Genomic DNA, 13,813 nt, shown 5'->3' with positions numbered 1-13,813 from the left:
CTCAGGCTGCGCATGCGCACTGGCACAGGGGACCGTCGATATGTAGAAGTACCGTAAAGTACAATGTTCTCTAGATGTCGAGTGCGGTTATGATTTGAATCGTCGAGCCGCATTCTATGAATAGCCTACGCCACGTGATCGTCAGCGATATGCTCCCGCGCTATGCATAAGTTAGATTATCGTTGGGCATAGGTTGTGAACGCCAACAACACGCTCAGCATTCATTGGTATAAGTTAGCTATATGTGATTGAAACGTTCTGTGTACGTTATTAATACGTTATGCATACGTCCAACTTGTTATGAATACGTCCAAAACTGGGAAAAAACATCAATAGTTCAGCGTACGCCAGCGTTTTGCATACATTTTGATACCTTGCCATATGCTGGCTAAAACGTCAATGTGTGACAGCCCCTTTCGCGAAGGACAGCATTGGATATTTAACGTCCACCAACTAATGTCAGCTGACGAGATGCCAGTTTAATGTCTATCTGGGGACCACTCACACATTGATAAATCACCCTGCCTATGAAACACCGGGATGACAGTTTTTAGCTGCTTAGGATTTGAACCCAGGCGAGACGGCTTTGAGGCCATGCATGTATATGTGCTTACAGTCTCAAATGCAATGATTACTCATGCATGCATTACAGACAGAGGAGGAGGAGATTGGGACCATACTCTGTGCAGAGCGTTGGTGCTGCTTAAGCAGACTCCTTGGCTATTTGGCACAATCCTGGACAGGATGCCACTCCGACACAGTATACCAGCATGCTGGCACTCATTTTGCCGACCTCGGAAGGATGACAGGCCGAGTTAACCCCACCTGGTATTAATTCAACAGCTGAGCGGGATTTGAACTCAGGACCTTAGGATCCAAAGCCAACACCAGTCATAGAGACAGAACACATCAACAGATATTCAAAATCAAACATATACAGTAACTTGGAAACACATTCGAGTCCTGAGGTAGCACCTGCAGGCTTTCTTTCCCAATTCTTATGTAGACTTTGATATGCAATTCATATATCAGAACTCCTGGTTGCTTGATATACTATGGACCTCATACCAATTTGACTATAAAAGTCTGTCTTTTCTGCAACTTGCATAAATCCAGCCTTAGATCAGTAGGAAAAAAAAAAACAGTCGTTCCTCAAACCATTATTTGTCTTTGAGGCTTATTTTGAATCTGGCTTTCTGTTGGAGGTGAGATGTTTGCAGCGCCTTATTATCCTCCCGCAAACATCATACCATTCACCTTCAAATTAATTTTTTTCACAACTTTATCCACTAGGATGCTTCCCTTTTGAGCTGTTTTGAATTGTAAGCAGGAAATATGTTTTTTCTTCATGCACATAACTTGGGTTATTTTTTTAGCCTATCCACAGCTGTCAGTTTGAAGGTATGCGTCAAAAGAACGTGTTGCATACTTGGAACAAGATCACCCATAGGGCGGGTACTCTGCCGATATTTAACAAAAGCTTTTTTGCTGAACTCACCTGTCAATGTTGTGGTTGTACGTTTGAGAGGATCATTGTAAATGAGTAACTTCATATGTTGATGCAACAAGAGTGGTGACTCTACCTTTTGAGTATCTGAGATTAGAACTCCATGAACCTCATTTTGTTGGCTTCCTCAGTATGTGAAGTAAATATTTCCAAATTGTTGTTAATGTTTCGTTGTTCGTACAAACTGTTGCGATAGCATGAATTATTCTTTTGTGAGAAGTTCTGTGTGTTCATTCTAAAAGTGCTTCAACCAAGTAGACAGAAAATATCCACTTAATCTACTTTCTTGGCAAGCTCCCATTAATTTTTTATTACCTTTATAAGGTCTTGCCCAACCAGAGTATCCAGTGTTACATCATTGCTCAGTGTATCTGCTGGATATCAATACATACAGCACGTAAAAATGATTAATTTGCCACGAGGTCTCACTCATCTAACTGAAAAATAATAGCTTTCTTCAGATGAAATGTTTTGGGCACAGCAAGATTTTGTTTTTGTTTTATAAATGTGATGCTTGGTGTGGAAATTATGGAGGATGCTTGGGAAGGGTGTGTGTGTATGTGTGGGGGGGGGGGGTGGCATGTGCTGGAGCAGTAGGTTGCCACGTATACTTTCCGGCATCTCCATATGGCCATCCTCCAGGCAGATGCGCAGCCCATCCTCATCTCCTTGATATACCGATCAACCTGCTGAAGCCATGCGGCATGTGGTCGGCCTGTTGGCCTCCTCCACTCATGAGGCTCCCTTGCTGAAATAATCTGGTGAGCAGGATCAGCATCAGGAAAACGAGCCACATGTCCAAACAGCTGCAGCTGATGCTCACGGACTGTCTGGGTAACAAATCTTATCTGGGTCTCTCTCAACAAACTCTCATTAGACACTAAGTACAACCAGCGATATCCTAGGATTTTCTGAAGAGACCTGGAACTGAAGGAGTTAAGTCTTTGTCTCAGATCCTTGGTCAGAGTCCAAGTCTCATATCCTTAGAGCAAGACTGGAAGCACCAATGACTGAAAGACTCAGAATATCATACTCCTGCATCGACCTCTGGCTCAAAACATTCGAAGACATGAATATCACTGCCAAAGTAAATTAATCTTTCTGTGACCTCAACATTCTCGCCAAAGACACGATAGCAGCATCCAATATGTTTTTGAAAGCCTGGATCTTAGTTTTGACCAAGGAGACCCATAACCTCAGTGGCTACAACTCCTCATTCAGCACCTTGATGGCTTCCAAAAGTATGTTCAGAAACTCACAAAGATGAGTGCATCATCTGTGAAATCGACATCAGAGATATTGACATTTCCACGATGCACCACAGCTAGATCTCTCTGAAATCCTCCCCAGAATCCAGTCCATACAAGCATTGAAAAGTGCCGGGGCCGGTACACACCCCAGTAACAGTAACAGTAACAGAACTCCAGTAACAACTGGAAATAAGTCAGAGATGGAACCACCATACCTGACAGCACTCTCAATACTAGGGTGTCGTTCAGAAATCAGATCAATCAGCTTTGGTGGCACCCCATGAATACTGAGAATCCTCCAGAGGGCATCCCGATTCACTGAATCAAATGCTTTGTAGAGACAAACATATTGTTACGTTTGAGGGGGGGTATGCATTCAAAGGGTGATTAGGATGTTTAATTCGGTATGCCATGCTGTTCGAGTGTACCAGGATCTCGATGTAATAAGTAGCAATTCAGTGGTGATAAGTTGTCTAGTAAATGTCCATTTCTTCAAGGGGGAAATGATAATTGTCACGTAATTAGATAGGGATACGGGATTGGGTAAGTGTGTCTGTGTAAACCCCTTTTAGTATTCTCTGGAGGCTTGCCGTGATGTCACAGGACAGTGCTGCGGATGGCTCCGCCCCGTGATCACGATTGGCAGAAGGCGATGGCGCAGGGCCAATAAAACGGCTCGATTGGAAGTGACGAGGACGGGAGGATAAAAAGGCTCTGTTCGGGGAAAAGGTGAAGAGGAAGAAGATCGGGACAGAAAAACTGTTTTGGTGGAGGTTGTTGTGCTGGGAGCATGCTGTGTTGTTGCGCTGATTCGGCCCTGGTTTCATCGTGTCTTGAGGCCTTCCTGTGCCTCGTTCCTCACCTTGGTTGGCTCTGGGGTTCTGCTGGCTCGGAGTACGGGGTTGAAAGGCGGGCAGACCTGCCTCCCTCTCCTGCTCGCAACTTGGCGCCAGAACTGGTTCCCTGGCGACTGTGAGCAGACTTGGGCCAAGACCAGCAGGTCGACAGTACCACGGTGTCTCCTGCCCCTGACGAGCGCAACGCCAGCTCATCCGACGCCAATCCAGGGACTGTTGCGTTTGCACCACGGGCCAGCCTGACAACCAGGACCAGCTACGTTGTGTGTGTGTGTGTGTGTGTGTGTGTGTGTGTGTGTGTGTGTGTGTGTGTGTGTGTGTGTGTGTGTGTGTGTGTGTGTGTGTGTGTACCTGTACCTGGCGCCTTAGAGGGTTTGAGATTTGTATATTCATTGGAATTGTCGGTGTTTTCCCCACGCCTGAACCCACACCACCATCCCGTCGAATCGCCCCGGATCCCTCCTCTTGCTGAGTCTTGTTATTTCTGGTTAGAGGAATAAACGTTATCAACTCAGTGAAAAGCGACTCGTGCCACCTTCCTCGTCCCGTTTGCGGTAGAGCGATTAGAACCGCCATCTTTGGGTTATAAAAATAAACCGCCTCCATCGTTTCGGCTCATTCTACGTTGGCGGGACTGTTCAAGTCCCGTGGACGTCACATTGGTGTCAGGGTGTTGGATGTTTGAACCCCTCTAAATTATATTTGGTATCGGGAGAATATACCAGAACTGAAATCTCGCCACGAATTGGAATATAAAATTACTACAGAAAAGCGCGCGAGCGCGGGAAAATTTTGGCGGGATTTTTCAAATTAAAATTAATTGGCGGCAAACGGGACTTCTGCACCATGGCGGATGTGCAGATGTTTGAGGAGGAAGGCCACGTGTCTGGCAGCGAGTCGGGGGAAGAAGGGGGAGACGGGGGTAGGGTTGGAAGCTCCCCCATTCCGAGCGTGGACCGTGCTTCATTGCCCGTAACGGAGCCGGCAGCGCCGGAAACCGGCACGATGACGATCTGGACAATGTTGGAACGTTTAATGAGTGCAATTACAGCACAGGGGGCAAAAATGACGGCACAGGGGGCACAAATGGCAGAAATGACGGCACAAATGGAAAATCAATTCGTGACACAGAGGGCAGAAATGACGGCACAGAGGGCACAAATGGCAGAAATGACAGATCAATTGGGTGTAATGGGGCAACAGTTGGGTGCACGGATTGATTTAATGAGGGATGAATTGGGGGAAAAGATGGAGAAAATGAAAACTGAGATGCAGGAGTGTGTGGATGTTCAATTGGGGGAAATACAAAGTAAATTCGAGGATAGATTGGAGGAAACAAAGGTAGAAATTACATTGGAGGGGGAAAATATGCGGAAAAAATTGGTAGATAAAATTGATGCAACGAACATTTGGGTTGATAAAGTGGATGAAAGCCTGGAACGTCATCGTGCCTGTGTGGATGCTCGTATGCAGCTGCAAGTTGAAGAGTGGGGAGAGCTGAGGAAGCAAGGGATGAATTTGGCGGAGGAGGTAAAAGGATTGGAGGCTCGTTTAGATGAACATGATAAAATTATGAGCCAAGATGAAGTCTTGGATAAAGGCCTGGTAGAGCCGTCTTTTGTAAGTAGAGTGTCCGGGTTGGTTGAGGAGCAGCTACAAACTCGCGACGGAGCCTTGGAGGAGGTTGTGCGGGCCCAGAAGATCCTGCGGGAAGAGGTGAATCGGTCCATTCAACGTTTGGAACAGGAGTCAAAATTGACCCATGAGACCCTCACCACAAAACATCTTTGGCCACAGTGGGCTTCCAAATTGGATACGCAGCCACAAGGGTGTTTGATCCCTCGGCTGGATTCGGAGAAGGGAGAAACTGAGAAGCGGGCCACCGTAAAAGTGATCTCCCTGGTAAATTTTGACAGGTCAGGGAGCCTTGAAGCTTTTCTGACGCAATTTGAGTGTATTTCCCGACTAAACGGGTGGAATGAGCGGGAACGTACAGGGAATTTGGTGGCAACGTTGCGGGGACCAGCCGCAGATGTGTTAAACGTGATCGTGGAGGGGATGTTGACCAGCTCCCACATTTGCGAGGCGTTGAGCCGTCGGTTTGAGTTCGCAGCGAACTGTGATCTGGTGCGGGCCCAGCTCCAGCACCGCAGATTAAAGCCGGGTGAGACAGTGCAGGAGCTGGCACAGGACATTTACCAATCAGTTAGGATTGCGTATCGGGACCTAACAGTGGAGGCGTGGGACAGACTGGCACTCTAGAAATTTTTAGCTGCGCTTCCTGACCCTGAGGTCCGAGCGCTGGTGGAGCTACAGGATCCACCCACAATGCACCGAGCGGCCGAGTGCGCGGCCAGGCTGGCCTCGTGGAGGCGGCCGGGTCGGATGCCAGAGAGGCCATCGGTGATGGTCCGACAGGCGGAGATCCAGGATCAGGGAGGGGGGCTGGGAGAAATTGGCATTACCCAAATGTTTCAGGAAATTTGCCAGAAACTGTCAAGTTTGATAAAGGGTAATCCGGTAGTTAGTGCGCCAAAGCGGCGCAGTCCAGCCCAGCCAATAGAGCAATTCGATTATGGCCGAGGGGGTCCGGAACCGGAAGAGACATTTCACCGATACTCACGGGGGCCTTTTATGGGGAGTTGTTTCCGGTGCGGGCGAAGAGGACACATGCAACGATATTGCCGGTACCCGGCGATGGAGGGACCCTCCAATAGACTTTTAGACTCGGAGAGGGTGAATCCTCCTGCTGAACCGCCAGGTCTATCCGAGATGCCCTTTCATAGGTCGGGTCCGGAGATCACTGTCGGGGGTCGGGGAGATTAGATTGGGCTGAGCATATACGGCCATGCTCGGCTGCTGAGATTGTGGCGAAGTGCCCTCCTTTGGTGAAAAAAGTGAATTGTGGAAATATTGGCATGGGTTTGTTAGTGCTGCTGGGTTTTAGAGTGACAATAGGGACAATGGGTAATTGGTAACAAAGCGGGCACGAGTGGCTGTCCAATGGCTGGTGCGTGGATCGGGTGAGGAGAAGTGCTGTGTGAGTTGCTTCAAGTTAAGAAGTGAAATGTATGGTGCACACATTGATTTTTATTGGACATGGTGTGGTAACAGGGAAGGTCATGGTCGGTGAAGTGTTAGAAATGCAGGTGTCACATGTAAGGCCGATGGGGTGGGGGAGTCATGTGGGTTTTGTGGGTGGGGATGATGTGCTTGTCCACAGGGATTGCTGAAGCTCACGGTGAGTGGGAATTGCGACCCCCTTCAAGGAGATTCACCCCTGGTGGCTAATGGTGACAGTGTCTGGAGGCAACTGGGAGAGGGTCTGGTTGGGCGACCAAGGCGGGTAGGACTTTGGCGACCCAGGAAGGCCAGAGGAGCCAGTGAGACCCCTTCCAGTGTGTTGTACGGGGTGAGAGCTGATGGCTACCAGGGGGGTGGTAATCAAAGGGAGCGGGGTGAAGAAACGACTGAGTTGGACTAAAGCTTACCTGTGGGCATGGTAGCACCTGAGATGCCCCCATCATCTTGTGGTAACCCACCCCACGGCCATGACGGGATTCAGCCTGCATGATTAAAATGGGGACCATGACCTAGAAATGTGATGATGACCATGGTGTGAGTGTTGTGAAGATGTGTGAGTCCCACTCGATCCCGCACAACTTGACATGTGCAGCAAGGGCATGATGTCCGCATAATTTTGGGGCAAGCAAATTTGAAAATTGGCTCCCCAGGTAACGCTGGGTCTATTAGCATCCACTGGGGGAGGCGGTCAAGTGTAAATATCCCATGAATAGTGACGTTAAGGCTTAGAGTAGGAATGTAAAGTATAAGTGTTGTGTTTTTGTGGAACCTTTTGTTTCCCCTCCCCAGATCAATGGAAGAGTGTTGGGCAAGAGCGATGATCCAGAGGATGGAGTGCAACTTCGCTCAGTGCTCTCATGTGATAAAAAAAAAAAAAAAAAAAAAAAAAGATGAATGATTGTTTAGGCGAGGATAAGGCCATAAGGGGGTAGTACATTAAGCAGGATAGGTAAGTTAGCTGCGTCTCGCTGCCCATTGCCCCTCCTACTTTATTTCGTTAGGTTAAATAGGTGTGAGTCAATAAGTGTTAAGGCTGGTACGGTAGCGCCTGTGATATACCTTGCAGGAGCTGCGGTACCAGAGGAGGGGGCAGTGTTACGTTTGAGGGGGGGTATGCATTCAAAGGGTAATTAGGACGTTTAATTAGGTATGCCATGCTGTTCGAGTGTACCAGGATCTCGATGTAATAAGTAGCAATTCAGTGGTGATAAGTTGTCTAGTAAATGTCCATTTCTTCAAGGGGGAAATGATAATTGTCACGTAATTAGATAGGGATACGGGATAGGGTAAGTGTGTCTGTGTAAACCCCTTTTAGTATTCTCTGGAGGCTTGCCGTGACGTCACAGGACAGTGCTGCGGATGGCTCCGCCCCGTGATCACGATTGGCGGAAGGCGACAGCGCAGGGCGAATAAAACGGCTTGATTGGAAGTGACGAGGACGGGAGGATAAAAAGGCTCTGTTTGGGGAAAAGGTGAAGAGGAAGAAGATCGGGACAGAAAAACTGTTCTGGTGGAGGCTGTTGTGCTGGGAGCGTGCTGTGTTGTTGCGCTGATTCGGCCCTGGTTTCATCGTGTCTCGAGGCCTTCCTGTGCCTCGTGCCTCACCTTGGTTGGCTCTGGGGTTCTGCTGGCTCGGAGTACGGGGTCGAACGGCGGGCGGACCTGCCTCCCTCTCCTGCTCGCAACTTGGCGCCAGAACTGGTTCCCTGGCGGCTGTGAGCAGACTTGGGCCAAGACCAGGAGGTCGACAGTACCACGGTGTCTCCTGCCCCTGACGAGCGCAACGCCAGCTCGTCCGACGCCAATCCAGGGACTGTTGCGTTTGCACCACGGGCCAGCCTGACCACTAGGACCAACTACGTTGTGTGTGTGTGTGTGTGTGTGTGTGTGTGTGTGTGTGTGTGTGTGTGTGTGTGTGTGTGTGTGTGTGTGTGTGTGTGTGTACCTGGCGCCTTAGAGGGTTTGAGATTTGTATATTCATTGGAATTGTCTGTGTTTTCCCCACGCCCGAACCCACACCACCATCCCGTCGAATCGCCCCGGATCCCTCCTCTTGCCGAGTCTTGTTATTTATGGATAGAGGAATAAACGTTATCAACTCAGTGAAAAGCGACTCGTGCCACCTTCCTCGTCCCGTTTGTGGTAGAGCGATTAGAACCGCCATCTTTGGGTTATAAAAATAAACCGCCTCCATCGTTTCGGCTCATTCTACGTTGGCGGGACTGTTCAAGTCCCGTGAACGTCACAATATGCTGCAAGCAGCTCCTTCTGAAACACTTGCCTGCGTTTGGCATGGACCCAAAGAGCAAGGATACGGTCAATCGTTGATCTCATTGATGTAAAGACTGACTGCTCTGAGCACTGGTGCCGAAGCAGATGGTGGCAAACCATATCAAGAATTATCCAAGCAAAGACCTTGCCCAGCACTGAAAGCAGTCACGCCTCGGTCATTGTTGCAGTCCTGGCGATCACCCTTCTCACTGGCCTATGCTCCAAACAGGGCACAGAACTGTATGCAATGACATGAGTACAGCATTTCCACCAACCTTTAGAAGTTCAGCATTGATGCCACAGATCCAAGGAGCATTACTCCCCTTTCACCTGGTTCACCCTCAGCTCTAACTATAGTACACCGAGGGACAGGCTTGGAGGAACGCAATGCACTGATTTCTCTGTAAGCAGAATGAGCATCACAACCTCTACTACCCTTTCCTTTCTACTACATCGATGCTCTACCCTTTCCCAGATTCCTCACATATAGGCCTCCTTGTCTGCTCTCAGTGAACGTACAGGTTATGCCTTAGCTCCCTGAACAGCTCACCTCTACCATCAAGCCTTGTGCTGCGACTTTGGTCTATGATATCCAGTGTTCCTCTCTGCCTGATGGTGGGTTCCAAGACACCCACCAGAAAATCAAGGATGGTGGTCTTGAAGACACTCCATAACTCTTCAGGATCCCCCAAAACACCCAAATTCCTTAGACCCCCACTCACTTTGTTCACAAACTCCTGAACTACTTTTTCGTCCCTCTGCTTGTCAACATCCATCCGAGGTTGGGATTTTACCATTCTCTTTGATTTGAGCCACAGCTTCAGAGTTGCTACAACAAACGTGTGATTGGTATGGAAGAACTGAACACTGCGGTAGATCTTGCAGTTCTGGAGAAACCTCCAGTGACCATCAACGCGAATTCATCATTCTCCTTTGCCACACCACCAGCATTGGAATACCAAGTCCAGCAATGTGGCTGTGGGTGCTGAAACCGTGAACCAGTCACCCTAAATCCACGGGATGTTGCGAAGTTAAAGAACTTAATGTTTTGTGAAAAATAGTAATTCATAATTACTCAAAAAGGCAAACTGATATGTACCATTTACATCAAACAAGAATTTCTTTGCAAAATAAACGATTATTAGCTCACCTGGATGCTCGTCCAGTGAGCTTATGTGATCGACCAGTGTCTGTCGGTGAGTGATTGAGTGTGTGTCAGTCAGTCAGTCAGTCAGTCAGTCAGTCAGTCAGTCCGTAAACACGTCAGTCATTATCACTTAAACCAAACACACAATTTTGATGAAACTTGGCCACAATCTTCATATCTGATTCCTAACGAAGGTTTACTGCCCACTTCAAAATCTGCGCTCATTAAGGGGATTTACAGGGGGGGGGGTGCGATCCAAAATATGTATTTGCTCTCTTCTCCAAAACTGCACACACAATTTCGATGAAACTTGACCACTACCTCAATCACCCATGATGTACCAATGTTTGTTCATGACATGAAAAAAAATCAGGGTGTGAGGGGTCCGTGAGGGGTTTGAGTGACTGTCTCTCCTGATCCAGGTGAGCTTCAGGAAGCACCTAAATTATGGAATTCACTTGAAATGAGCCAAATGCAAACGAATGGTGTAAATAGCTTTAAACATATGCTGAAAAGTTATAACTGGAGAAGTATATAATATATTGAAATTGATAGAATTTTCACTGATAATAAATGAGTAATGAGTGATCTTGGGATGCTACCATAAAGAGCTGCATTATAGCTGATTCCTCCCTCCTGCAGCCCCATTCCTCCATTTGTGTTCATTCCTATTTTGGCTTCTGTCTGTCCAACTCCTTGTTATTCTTAATATAGTCATCTTGTTTTACAATATTGTCCTTGTTTATGTCTCTTTTCACTTTTCATTTTTTTCCCACATTTTAATGTAATTTATTCATTATACATTGTCATGGGGACCTGAAATCTTCCAAGCCCTGCTTTTTTTCACATTCTTCCACTGTTTTCGTGTTTGATGTGTTTCTTGTATTTGTTTTATTGACTTAAGTGTGGAAAAATAAATAAACTGAGCTGAACTGAAAAAAACTGTTCTGGTTCCTGGTTTGAGTCCTATGGAGACCAACACATGTCTCATAACCACCCCTATCAATTCCAGTCGATCCACAGAAATCCCCCAAGACTAGAAGAGCATCTCCCCTGGGGCACTGATCAACCACAGACTCGAGTGTGGCATATAATGCGTCCTTCACGGTGAGATCACTCGCTTTAGTCGGAGCATATACAGAGACCAGAGAAACGACACCCAATGTGTGACGAATCCTCAATCTCATAATATGCTCATTGGCCAGCGTTACCTCTATTATCATGGGTGTAAACGTTTTGGACACAGCCACAGCAACTCCCTGGGAATGGCAACCAACTTCCACAGAGACCAGAGCAGTTGTAGGTGAAAGCCTTCCACCATGATCTCAGCATTATCTGGCCTTCGAAACTCAGAAAGTGATGCAAAACTGATGTTCAAATGCTGGAGCTCAGATGATAGCAGAGACAGGTGATCATCCTCTCTTAGAGTGAGGACATTCCAGGCATGCACCCAAAAGGACCGCCTCAGGCTAACAGAAGGAACATGCAAATTTACTCGAGAGGACTGCTGTATGGTGGACAACACCTGAGCACCACCCCGCTACACACCACCACAACCCGACCCAGCAGGGTTTCCGCATGGCTCCCATCCTATTATCAAAGAATGGGGATACCAAAGGCTTTACCCCAGTCCCATCATCCGGATGGATTGGGACGGCAATGAGAAGTAGATGGGAACTCAATGATAGGAAGTGGAATGATGAGGGGGAGCTTCTTTTCTTTTGTTTCACCTGAAAATGTGGCCAAAGATGGCCTCTTCTGACTGTAATTATGTGGTTTCACTGAATGCTGACAATGTTTTTTGATATTCTATCATCTTGTACTGTGCTATAGCAAGCCATGCTGGGAGCACAATGGAACAGCAGCAAAATCTGCCTTACCCATCAACTGGTAAGTACCACATACTCTGATTGGTTTCATGGTTTGTGAGTCCATGCATGTAACTGGGATTTTTATTTATTGTTGCTTTTAGGTACAAGTGAAATGAAATAATCATAATAATAATAATAATTACAAAAAAATTAATTGGTCTTAATGGGCTGGCAGGATGGCCTAGACTCTAGGCCCTAGATTTAGAGGTATGCACATTTGCCTCAAAGCTCTCCAGCCACGGTTTGAATATCGACCCAGCTACAAACTGTGATGCTGGTGTTTCACAGGCAGGGTGATTCATCAATGTATGTGCCGTCCCTCGGATGTATGTGAAACTTGGCGTCCCATCTGCTGGCATTAGTTGGTGGACGTTAAAGATCTACATTGTCCTTCGTGAAGAGGAGGCGAACTATCGCCAGCACCATGACCAAATTACAAATTTCCACCCTAACCTTGGTCAAATGTCTGGCTTGGCCAGCTGGTTCATGAAAGATTTGGTCCAAGCTACCAATAGCCAACCCCACAAGAACGTGGGAATAATTGTGGCTGTTAACGAAGAAGAAGTACATGTCTTTTTGAAAAAAAAAAAAAAAAATTCTGACTGCAAGATCTACCTGCAGAACTGCAAGATCTACCGCAGTGTTCAGTTCTTCCATACCAATCACACGTTTGTTGTAGCAACTCTGAAGCTGTGGCTCAAATCAAAGAGAATGGTAAAATCCCAACCTCGGATGGATGTTGACAAGCTCAGGGACGAAAAAGTAGCTCAGGAGTTTGTGAACAAAGTGAGTGGGGGTCTAAAGGATTTGGGTGTTTTGGGGGATCTTGAAGAGTTATGGAGTATCTTCAAGACTACCATCCTTGATTTTTCTGGTGGGTGTCTTGGAACCCACCATCAGGCAAAGAGGAACTTTGTCTCCAAAGGAACACTGGATATCATAGACCAGAAAGAAAAAAATACTGATTGATAACTTGATGTAATTTGATACCTCACAGAGTGTATTACGATATCGCATGAGTGGAAATACGAAACGACAAACTGGTGAAGTTTTTATAAATATTGATTCCCCTTAGAAGAAAATTCAATGCATGAAGAGGTGATTAGGCCCACCAAGCCTGCAGAGTGGTTGCCAACCAATGGTTGTTTGTCTGTGCTCTGTCCATTTTTAAATGTTGAGTGTCAAGCAAGCAAAACAATCTACATTTAAAGCCTTATGACTCGGCCAGGGTTCGATCTGCCAACCTCTCAAATCCAGAAGGGACGCTCTTACCATTCATTACACCACCGAGTCTGGTTACTTTCCAACAATGTCGTTTTGAGCATTTCCTAGATAAAACCACTTTGTGATGGAATAAAATTAAAATTTTATTTGAAAAGTAATCGGTATATGATTGACTTCATCAAAAAGTCAAATTTCATCACTTGCTTCATTGTTCACTTTCAGCTGGCTTATTCGCATGTAGATGTCGATGGAGATTGAGATTGAGGAGTTTGGAGCAAATATATTTTTCCACAGTAATTGATAAGCAGTGGATTGCTTTATGATCATGGTATGAGACAGTTTGATGACACGTACATTCCCTCTTGCTTTAGTATTCCTTTATAGATGCAGCTCTGTCCTCCGCGGTGGTGCGTCAGTTTGCCATCGGGACATTAATAAATAATTCTCAGACATCATGACAAGCATCGTTACAATTGTTTTCGTTTTAAACTGCCTTTCTGTTGCACATATCGACTGGAGTTACATTGTTATAGTGATGGTGTACACTGAGATGTCGCCTTTAGTAAGACGTGTTCTGCCAAGAACCTGACAAACAACGTTTG

At 46.7% G+C, this 13,813-nt stretch overlaps 1 protein-coding gene across 5 annotated transcripts in view; it reads left to right on the top strand.

Moving 5' to 3' along the window:
- Positions 1 to 13,813, top strand: part of LOC147012792 (potassium channel subfamily T member 2-like) — a 316,478-nt gene that overhangs the window by 170,703 nt on the left and 131,962 nt on the right. For all 5 annotated transcript variants that reach the window (XM_085853982.1, XM_085853980.1, XM_085853985.1 and 2 more), the window contains one exon: positions 11,950 to 12,006. In XM_085853982.1, coding sequence (XP_085710108.1) covers positions 11,950 to 12,006 — 57 coding nt within the window. The remainder of the gene's footprint in view (positions 1 to 11,949; positions 12,007 to 13,813) is intronic.

The sequence above is a fragment of the Eptatretus burgeri genome, chromosome 14, assembly GCF_056783735.1.
Source record: "Eptatretus burgeri isolate ZD-2024b chromosome 14, Ebu_testis_v1, whole genome shotgun sequence".
In the NCBI taxonomy this organism is placed as follows: domain Eukaryota; kingdom Metazoa; phylum Chordata; class Myxini; order Myxiniformes; family Myxinidae; genus Eptatretus; species Eptatretus burgeri.
Note: the sequence above shows the minus strand (reverse complement) of the source record. Positions and strands in the feature narration are given on the sequence as shown.